This window comes from Bison bison, unplaced genomic scaffold (genome assembly GCF_000754665.1).
Source record: "Bison bison bison isolate TAMUID 2011002044 unplaced genomic scaffold, Bison_UMD1.0 scf7180017864456, whole genome shotgun sequence".
NCBI lineage: Eukaryota > Metazoa > Chordata > Mammalia > Artiodactyla > Bovidae > Bison > Bison bison.
The window spans coordinates 17,183,872-17,195,397 of record NW_011495018.1 but is presented as its reverse complement, the minus strand read 5'-3'; the positions used below and the strand labels follow the sequence as shown (position 1 = coordinate 17,195,397).

At 36.2% G+C, this 11,526-nt stretch overlaps 1 protein-coding gene across 3 annotated transcripts in view; it reads right to left on the bottom strand.

The window, feature by feature from the left end:
• Positions 1-494: 494 nt before the first annotated feature.
• Positions 495-11,526, bottom strand: part of DCLRE1A (DNA cross-link repair 1A) — a 25,088-nt gene continuing 14,056 nt past the window's right edge. For all 3 annotated transcript variants that reach the window (XM_010859303.1, XM_010859305.1, XM_010859304.1), the window contains 4 exons: positions 9,087-9,232; positions 7,880-8,034; positions 2,434-2,575; positions 495-1,099 (listed from right to left, as the gene is read on the bottom strand). In XM_010859303.1, the coding sequence (XP_010857605.1) occupies positions 939-1,099; positions 2,434-2,575; positions 7,880-8,034; positions 9,087-9,232 (604 nt within the window). In that variant the 3' untranslated portion in view covers positions 495-938. The remainder of the gene's footprint in view (positions 1,100-2,433; positions 2,576-7,879; positions 8,035-9,086; positions 9,233-11,526) is intronic.

Genomic DNA, 11,526 nt, shown 5'->3' with positions numbered 1-11,526 from the left:
CCTCTATCCATGGGATTTCCCAGGCAAGAATACTGAAGCGGGTTGCCATTTCCTCTTCCAGAGGATGTTCCCACCCAGGGATTGAACCCACATTTCCTGCATTGGCAGGTGGATTCTTTACTGCTGAGCCACCAGGGAAGCCCAATGCAAAAATATGTTTTCTTATTTAAACTCCATTAAAACATTTAAAACATGCATTATCCCAAATTTTCATTTTGGATCAGCTACTTAATCTCTGTTTGGGTGATCCAGATTCATAAATAAATTACATAATCTCACTTAAAAAATTGCAGTCTAAACTTTTAGTTATCTGATGTCTTGAGCAAACAATCCAGATAAACATTATTCATGCAAGCTTTTCTCCAGCCTTTATTGGGTAATTATCTAGGCTCTCTGAGTCATCTTCAGAGTCAAATGTTCAATTACTGTCACTGAAATTTTATAAAATTACATAAACATCAATTATAAACCCTAAAAAACAAATGACACTATAGCATATTTAAAGATTAATTTATTTAAGTATGCATATCATATAAACTTTTTATCATAAAAATATGCCCCATATTAAATAATTTTAAAGATACGTAATTACTTATATATAATGCTTTCAATAGAGTTCATTATCATGAATTCTTTGGTTCCCGAATCTGTCTTTGTTTCCCCTCCTGCTGCTGGATGCAGAATACAATAGCCCCCGAAAGAAGGGGCAAAATACAAAGGTACTAGGCTGACCAGTCTCAGTTATCACAGACGATGCTAAGATGCTCTCCACAGTCAGTACTATGAACATACTACTCAAATGTAAATGAGAACTTAGGCAGAACGAGTGACCTTCATGAGGTTTTTCACATAAAGTGTACTTCATTATCACTGAAGATTTAACTACTAACAAGCGAGGTCTAAGTTATTTAACTATTTCTGAGCCCTTTGGGGTAATGTCAATATCCAGCTTCCAGTTTCCACTCTTGAAAATATTTCTCCATTGTGCGTCTAGATTTCAAGGAGCCCACATTCACAGTAGGTATGATTTTCTGCGGCTTCAGCCACTGAACAAAACGTTTCATCTCTAGGTAGCTGCTGTGTTCACTGTAAGGAATCCCTGCAATACAAAAGATAGTGCTTACTAAACAAACTAATAAAAAAAACTGCATACACCCAAAATAAAATAAAAGAGAAAAAGAAAGCAATCCAAGTATTTTTGCCAAAAACTCCTTGGTGCTTTTTTTTTCTGATAACAAAATTTGCTAGTATTTTTTACAAATTGTTTTTCCTTTGTTCAGTCCTTAAGTTGTGCTCAACTTTGTGCGACCCCATGGACTGTAGCATGCCAGGATCCTCTATTTATGGGATTCTCCAGGCAAGAATACTGCAGTGGGTTGCCATGCCCTGCTCCAGGGTATCTTCCCAGGTTAGGCATCGAACCCATGTCTCCTGCCTTGGCAGGCGGATTCTTTACCACTGAGTCACCAGGGAAATCGTCTATTACAAATAATAAAGATTAAAATTATATAAACACTTTTGAACATTAAAAAATACTATTACTTTTCTACGTGAGTTTCCCTGGTGGCTCAGATGGTAAAGAATCTGCCTGCCAATGCAGGAGACCTGGGTTCAATCCCTGGGTCTTTTCTACTTTTCTATGTAGATACTTAATGATATGTATTTCTATAGATTCTTATATGTAAATAGATTTTTTCTTTTTAAACAATTCTTCCCTTAAGCACTTTGCCCAGCTACTGATTTCATGAAAATTCTAGAAGAAATATGAGTAAAACCTGAAGGGTAACAAGCAAAAGATTCTTGATTTCCAGAGCAAGTAAGCAGATTCCATCCCCAAGCTTTGTACACATTAAAAGGAAAAAAAAGGAAAAAAAGATTAAGTATTCAAAATCTCATTATCTTCTTTACTGAAGATCAAATACCACAGAGAAAGGGTCCTGGTTAGAGTAAACTAGGGTCTAAAAATGTCTCCATTGGCCACTATAGTCATAAGCCAATTTCTGAGGACAGAAATGATTAACGTACTCCAAAGATGAAAAAATTAGAGTCAAGTCTGTAACTCTTGCTGTCACCACATCCGTCACTGTCTTCGTATTCTCAGTGCCACAGCATCATTTAAAACACAGTGGTACCACCCATCTCTCCTTTTGAGTAGTATATTGGGTTGGCCAGGAAGTTCTACAATCTCCCTGACATGTCACTGATAACACACACGGGTTCCTCTGTATTAGTCACTGTCTACTAGCCATACTTCTTTATATAAGTTTACAATGTACTAAAGATATAGGTTTAGAAAGTGAGGAGCAATTTTCACCTGTTAAATTCTTAAAGATACTTTGGTGCCTCTTTTTTGTTGGATCTTAATTTTACCGCTTTTTTAAAAAAAATGTAAACTAATTCCAAATATTAAGAGTAAAAGCAAAATGAATATACCATATATTGAAATGTTTCCTTTGGTCTGGGGAATAATATCTGCTAGACTAGTTAACTTGTTAGAATGCGTCCAACCTGTCGGTCGAAAAGCCAAAATCTGATTGTATTTCCCACCACATTTCTTCAAGTGATTCTGTAAACCCTGTTTAAAAAAAAAAAACACAAGATATTTATTTAATGGTTGGTGAAGATGGGTAATGTGGAATAAAACAGAATGATTAAAATGCTGCATCGGCACAGTTTTGGGGAGTTTTCAGTTGGTGAGCATTGGAAAACCTAGTGCTGTGTTCCTCACAAGAAAATAAAATAACTGAAAAAAAAACTTTCCCCTTTGCTTAACTGAAGTTGTGTGTGTGTGTGTGTGTGTGTGTGTGTGTGTGTGTGTGTGAGTAGCTCAGTCGTGTCTGACTTTTTGCAACCCTTATTAGAGGTATGATACTAACACTGATAAATGTGAATCCTTACTCTCCATGCATTTACACCAATACAGGACTGACGGATGGATATAAAGATGGAAATAACTTTATAACTGCATTATACTCAGCACAGACATACATTTTAAGATGCACAGTAGCTCTTTTCAAATGTTTACTCCTTTTCACCCTTTATACATGAACTAGAATAACTGCAAAACTTCTCAGGCTGCTCTAATTAGAAATAAACGCTAATACATTTTGAGTAGAATAGAACTTTCCAAACTAAGGTTGTCACTAGTGAGGACATTAGGTAAGATTCTTAGAAAATCAGTGACCAAGGTTCAACCTTCGAAAGATAAGAAAAACCCAGATAAAGCCAAAATGGCATGAGGGATATTTAAAAAAAAAAAAAAATCTAATATTTTTTGGCTAAAGACTAAACCCAGAGTGTCAAAGGCTTAATGTAAATTTATAGCAACATCCTCCTGCTGCTGCTGCTAAGTCGCTTCAGTCGTGTCCAACTCTTAGCAACCCCATGGACTGCAGCCTACCAGGCTCCTCCGTCCATGGGATTTTCCAGGCAAGAGTACTGGAGTGGGTTGCCATTGCTGTCTCCATAATAACATCCTAGTTTTATTTAAAACAATAAGAAACCTAAATAGTATATAGTGTCATCTTGGATTTCCAGAAGTCTCCTTTTTCTTCTTTAACCATACATATAAACTACTGAATTTTAAAAAGATGCTGGCAAGAAGTTCTGAAGAAATCATAAAGACAAATCCACTCATCTACCTATTCGTTCATTCAATAAGTATCTGTTCCAGGGGCTGATATTCGAGTGGTCAGTGAGACAGAGCCTTCGCCTTATGGAAGCCTACAGCATAAGGGAAGACTTCCATAAACACCACTTTCTGAATCCTTTTCTTTTTTTTTAATGGAAACAATGTGCTCTTTCTTTTTAAAACTCTCATAATCTATTACACCATCAGCACCTAGGAACCTTAGATTGATTTCTTCAGAAAGGACTTATTTGTTTATAAACTCCTAGAAATGGAATAGCTAAGGATTTGCCCCTAATTTCCCTTATAAGTGGATGAAGAATGCCATTTCTCTGAACCTCAGCATAGGAATACTACCTTTTTAAAAAGTATGCCTATTTGGTAGAAGACAAACACATCATTGTGCTTCATTTAAAAAATTTTCTTCTTATTATCTACAGGCTGATGATTTTATTGTGTTTATCAGACATTAATATTTCACTGGTGAATTAATAATAATCTTTTGATTTCTTTTATATCAAATAATGATCTTTTGCTAATTTGTACACCTACCATTAAACAGTTATATATCTTACCAACTACTATCCCTCCTCCAAAAAAAAGTTTCAGTTACAGATATATAAGTTTTCATTACCACATCCCTGGTTCTGCAAATTTTCAGGTTTTTGTCTTGCTTAGCCTAGGATCTAGCTAACATAATGCTCTTTGCTTAATTACTAATCCTCTTCTCTTCCTGTCCTCACAAAGAAACGAAAATGACAGGAGCCAGGTTTAGAGCAATTATACATGTAGTATCATAAACTAAGAGTCCAACTTTCAAAAACAGGTCATCAAATTTATCCATTCTTACGTGTCTCTGTCGGAGAAGGCAATGGCACCCCACTCCAGAACTCTTGCCTGGGAAATCCCATGGACGGAAGAGCCTGGTAGGCTACAGTCCATGGGGTCGCTAAGAGTCAGACACGACTGAGTGCCTTCACTTTCACTTTTCACTTTCATGCATTGGAGAAGGAAATGGCAACCCAGTCCAGTGTTCTTGCCTGGAGAATCCCAGGGACGGGGGAGCCTGGTGGGCTGCCGTCTATGGGGTCGCACAGAGTTGGACACGACTGAAGTGACTTAGCAGCAGTAGCAGTATGTGTCTCTGTAAAAACACTCGGGAGAACTGAATCAGAAGTAATTTCTGCTTTTCATAAGACAAATTAGAGTTACCACAAAAACATCATTAACCTGTGCCACAAACAAAAACACAGGACATCATCATCTAAGCCAAGCACACAGAAGACTGCAACCACCACCAGTCATTCATTAACCACAACTGGAGGACTATTATCATGAGGAATTTTATTATGATTTAGTCAACATAAAGTCCCTGATCTATGACTTGTTTCTCTGTTTATTGATAACTAGTTTGTGATAAAAATGCCTTCAGTAGATGCTACTAAAGTTATTTTTCAGTATGAAATTAATCATCTATAACTAATGTTTTACCACATCCCATCAATCAGGTTAAAACCAGGGGTGGTAGTCAATTACGTTCTTACATACACGAACCTGGGATGCTGAACTAGGTAGCATGAGTGCTATCATTTATAGCAGAGGCCTCCAACCTCTGGGATCTGATGTCTGATGATCTGAGGTAGAGCTGATGTAATAATAACAGAGATAAAGCGCACAAGAAATGCAGTGTGCTTGAATCATCCCGGAACCATTCCCCTCCCGTCTCCCAGTCTGTGGAAAAACTGTCTTCCATGAAACCAGTCTCTGGTGTCAAAAAGGTTGGGGATCCCTGATTTACAGTGTTTTTAAGTCTTTCAAGCCGGCCTCAGAAACCCTGACAATTGTATCATGTTTACATTTGCACAAAAAAGTCATTTTCTCTGATGCAATAAAACTATTTTGCCTAGTTTAAAAAATTGCCTTTAAGTACTAACTAAAATGTAGCCTTATGGTAACCATCTGCTTCCGCTCCACCTGCGTTTTGAAGATATGAAATTGTAAAAAGAATGTCATCAATACCTGGTCACTTTAATGGAAGAAGGGGAAGAGCTACAGAAAAATACCAAAAACATACAACAAATAATGGAAATAAGACAAAGATTTCAGATATTCTTTTTTTTTTCTTCAAAGCAGGTAACTGCTAGTTTTTTTTTTTTTATTTAAACATACAGTTCAGTGGTTGTTGGTACAGTCACAAAGTTATGTGACTATCACTGCTGCCTAATTATAGAACATTTTCATCAATACCTCCATCCACCCCTGCAAAGAAAACACTGTTCTCATTAGCAGTTGCTCCCTATCTCCTCTCCCTCAAGCCCTGGAAACCACTAACCTACTTACTCTCTCCAGATTTACCTATTCTGGACATTACATATAAATGAAATCATAAAATATGTAGTCTTTTGTGTCTCTTTCACTTGGCATGTTCTCAAGGCTTATTCATACAGCAGCATGAAACAGTAATTTATTTCTTTTTACAGCTGAATACTTCTGTTTTATGTACATAACACTTTTTTTTTTAATCCATTTATCATTTAATGGACACTGGAGCTTTTTCCAGCTTTATGGCTACTATGAACTACGCTGCCATGAACATCTGTGTAGAAGTTTTTGTGTGGACATTATGTTTTAATTCTCCTAGGCATATACCTAGGACTGGAATTACTGATCATATACTCAATCCATGTTTAATTTTTAAAGACATTAACACATTGTTTTCTAAAGCAGCTGCACCACTTAACGGTCTTGTTAGCAATACATGAGGTTCCAGTTTCTCCATATCCTCATCAACAATTGGCACTATCTTCCTTACTACAGCTATCGCTGTGAGTCTACAGTGGTGTCTCACTGTGGCTTTGATTTACAGTTCCCTGATTGCTAACAGTGCTGATCCTCTTTTTCTCATGTGCTTACTGGCTGTCTGTATACCTCCTCATTCATTCCTTAGCCCTCTGCTGCCTCTGGCTTCCTCCAACATTACTTCACTGAAATAGTCCTTGTGAACGTCATCCTTTCCTTATATGACCTCTCACAGCACAAGGTACTCATAAACATTCTTTCCTGAAAACTCAGCCCCTTCACCTCCATAATATTCTGACTCCCCTACCCGTTTTGTCCCCTTAAATGGATCATTTGTTCAAATGAAACAAACTAAGCAAGAAATAAGACAGTAAGATAAAAATCATAAACATATGTTATACCCTCCTCAGGATATCAGTGTTCATTTTTTGATTAAGCAACATTCTCATTAGCCTCCATGCAAACTGGATACCTCTCAAATTTAACACATGTTTGCAAAGCTGGCTTAAATGCTAATGGACAACACTATGACTTGATTATCCTTGACATTTTTATGAATTACATACTCATGGAAATAGGTGCCAAAAGGATTTTATCATAATCTCATGAAAAGAGGAGAATTTCCTTACTCAAGGCATAGAACTAAAATACTAATTTTCCTTACACTGTATCACTGTTCTTATTTATGACAGATATAGTAATCAATACCTACTAAGCTATTTCAAAAGGCTCCATAAAATTGTTTCATAAATAACAAAATTAAAGATATGTTTTTTGGTGTACATCATGTTCTTTATTGCTTTTAATACACAGGTTTGATGTATTCCTTTGCAAGGTGTCAAAATGTTAGTAAAAGGAATGAATCTTAGTATCTGAATAAATCTGACAAACAAACCCCCATAAATTACAGGGAGGTCACATCATATGTATCTTAATTTATACCTCAGAACTAACACTAGAGCTTTTTTTTAAAATACACCTCTACTATTTCATTTAATCCTCACATATGTATTTTCAACATATATCAATGGTATAGTGGCTTAATAATATACAGAATAGACCTGAAGAAAAGTAAGAATGCCTTAGAATTCTTCATTCATTTCCCCACTCATCCAGGAAGAAATGGAAAATAATCTTATAAACAGAAGGTGTGAACGACCAGAGAGATGCATACATTTTTCTATTTTTGTTTCCTCCTTTGTTTCTTCCTTCCCTAGCTCCTAAACTCCTGGTGAGCATATGAATCACTCTATACAGCTGCACCAAAAAAAACTTAAAAACATTTCAAATTTCACTTAAAGGATTTTTTAGGGCAAACTACTTTGTCTCCGTTGTAACTGAATTTCTCTACCTTAAATGCAAGTAAAATGGCAAGTAAAATGGCATTCTAGTTTACAATCATCAGATTGCCTTTTCTAGTTCATCCTAAAGACGTATCTCTTGAGTGCTTACCTTAAAATTAATTTGCATCATTGGGAGAAGGTGAACCAGTGAATTGCACATGTCTGTAGTGATGAAGGAACTGACTTCTGGTATATTGAAGCACTGTAATGTGTTATATTTTTCTTTGGACATGCCTACTTTTGAACCCAGAACATCGGCAATGGCTACAGGAAAAGTTTAAAAATAATAAGTTATAGTTCATGAAAAGATTAAATAACAACTTAATCAACTTTAAAACAAGAATTTACCAAAAAGAAATTTAAAACATTCACACTTTCGCAATAATGTCTCAAAAAGGCTGAATAATTTTCTTGGTTAACCATAAGGAACGGAGAAGGCAATGGCACCCCACTCCAGTACTCTTGCCTGGAAAATCCCATGGACGGAGGAGCCTGGTAGGCTGCAGTCCATGGGGTCGTTAACAGTCAGATTCGACTGAGCAACTTCACTTTCACTTTTCACTTTCATGCATTGGAGAAGGAAATGGCAACCCACTCCAGTGTTCTTGCCTGGAGAATCCCAGGGACAGGAGCCTGGTAGGCTGCCGTCTATGGGGTCACACAGAGTCGGACATGACTGAAGCGACTGAGCAACAGAACCATAAGGAGTAAATTGTGAGAAATCCAATAACTTATTTTTAAAGAACTAGTCTTTCAAAATTATAAAAGATGGATGGAAAGGGGTTGAGGGAGGGGGAAAAAATAAGTTTGCAGGAGTTAAAACCCTGACTGTATCATTTTACATCTTAGTATTTGACATTATGGGACCACAGTTAAGAAGAAATGGAAAATACTTTGCAAAATAGTACCATACTATCTAGAAAAATTACAGTTGCATTTCCAGAAATCATTTAGGAACAAAAACTAAACCTGTTCTCTAAAATAATTAATTGATAATTATCATCAAAAAATGCAGTGAAACTATACACTAGTCATCTCTCAGTCTGCTAAAATATTAATGTAGTGTGGGCTTTTGCTCTATCAACACTTTGTAGATATAAAGGCTACCATAAACACACTTATCAAATGTTTCCATTAAGTCTTTCAAAGTTTAAAGGAATTAAACTCTATCAAATTTTTCTTCAATTTCAAAGGTAATACTGAATTGTTTCAGGAAATAAATATCGAGCACAAGAACGATGCCTGAAAGGGCTTTATGCAAAAAGAATCTGATCCTTGTAATACAGTAATGTAAATTAGCTATAGCTATCACCCACCTAGGAAGATTTTCTCTTTTCCAATAGAGTAAGTGCCACAGACAACAAGAGCCCGTGGGTTTAGAGTTACAGTCTCAAAGGCAGTGTTGATGGCAAACTGGATAACCTCTTGCTGAGATGGAAAAGAGTATTCCGGGCTGCAATATCTGTAATATGTAAATACAGTCTTACTAAAAGAACAACAAGAAAGCCATAGCATTAAGTCGGATGCTATTTTACAAAAGAAGCTTTATCAAAATTACATACAATAGCAGTATAGTGTATGAACACCACTGCAGTTACCTCACCAGTGCCTGTGGTTAAAATATTTGTTAACAGCTATTGATTATTTATGATGGAATTACACATTTTCAATATACCTTTTTCATTATATTTATCACTCTCAAATACAAAAACTGCATTTTCTTCCTTCAAGAATATTTCTAGTTAGCTATTTTATCTATGAATTGTAAACCTTAATATCTTCTTTTTTTAACCCCAAGCCCTGTCAAAGAAAACACTATTGATAGGGATTGTCTTTATGGACTAAAGAATTCTGCTTTATCAAAAATATATATTTTTAATAATGAAATGGAACATGAATTTGATGAAGTAGCATAAAATCAAGTAGTTAATATTCACACGGTTGTTATTCTCTCTTAGGAGATACAGAAATATACATAATATTATAGGAATATAGCAGATCTAGTTGTGTTTACCTCAATATAATAACACCCAAAGAAAAATACTACTATTAGTATTAACTCTAACACTTCTAGTTATAGATATTCGACATGAAAGTTCAGCACTTTTTTACTAAAAAACTCATAAAATATAAACATCAAAGAAATATACTCTTTGCTGGTCAGCTATAAGAGCAGACAAAACTCAGTCTTCTCTCCTATAAAAACCCACAAAGAAATTCAGAATGGTATGTAGATTAAAGTAACAATAAAAAGGTTTCTTTTAAAACATTATTTTCTTAATTCACCTAGTATTTAAGTACATATAGAAGGATGGAAAAATTAGCAATAGTGTTAGAAAACTGGATATGGAAGATCATCTCTTACTAAAATATGCCATCCAAACTCAGGTCTTATGGAGACAGACTGAAATAGTTAACATCATTTCTGAAAAACCGATGAGAAGTATTTTAACAATAATAAAAGGACAAGGGATTAGATCTGACAGAGTGCCTGAAGAACTATGGACGGAGGTTCATGACACTGTACAGGAGACAGGGATCAAGACCATTCCCAAGAAAAAGAAATGCAAAAAGGCAAAATGGCTGTCTGAGGAGGCCTTACAAATAGCTGTGAAAAGAAAAGAAGCAAAAAGCAAAGGAGAAAAGGAAAGGTATACCCATTTGAATGCAGAGTTCCAAAGAACAGCAAGGAGAGATAAGAACGCCTTTCTCAGCGATCAATGCAAAGAAATAGAGGAAAACAATAGAATGAGAAAGACTAGAGATCTCTTCAAGAAAATTAGAGATACCAAGGGAACATTTCATGCAAAGATGGGCACAATAAAGGACAGAAATGGTATGGACCTAACAGAAGCAGAAGATAGTAAGAAGAGGTGGCAAGAATACACAGAAGAACTATACAAAAAAGATCTTCATGACCCAGATAACCACAATGGTGTGATCACTCACCTAGAGCCAAACATCCTGGAATGCGAAGTCAAGTGGGCCTTAGGAAGCATCACTAGGAACAAAGCTAGTGGAGGTGATGGAATTCCAGCTGAGCTATTTCAATTCCAAAAGATGATTCTGTGAAAGTGCTACACTCAATATGCCAGCAAATTTGGAAAACTCATCAGTGGCCACAGGACTGGAAAAGGTCAGTTTTCATTGCAATCCCAAAGAAAGGCAATGCCAAAGAATTCTCAAACTACCGCACAATTGCACTCATTTCACATGCTAGCAAAAACAGACTGGTTCCAAATAGGAAAAGGAGTACGTCAAGGCTGTATATTGTCACCCTACTTATTTAACTTATATGCAGAGTACATCATGAGAAACGCTAGGCTGGAAGAAGTACAGCTGGAATCAAGATTGCCAGAAGAAATATCAATAACCTCAGATATGCAGATGTCACCACCCTTATGGCAGAAAGTGAAGAGGAACTAAAAAGCCTCTTGATGAAAGTGAAAGAGGAGAGTGAAAAAGTTGGCTTAAAACTCAACATTCAGCAAACGAAGATCATGGCATCTGGTCCCATCACTTCATGGCAAATAGATGGAGAAACAGTGGAAACAGTGTCAGACTTTATTCTTTTGGGGTCCAAAATCACTGCAGATGGTGACTGCAGCCATGAAATTAAAAGATGCTTACTCCTGGGAAGGAATGTTACGACCAACCTAGATAGCACATTAAAAAGCAGAGACATTACTTTGTCAACAAAGGTCCGTCTAGTCAAGGCTATGGTTTTTCCAGTGGTCATGTATGGATGTGAGAGTT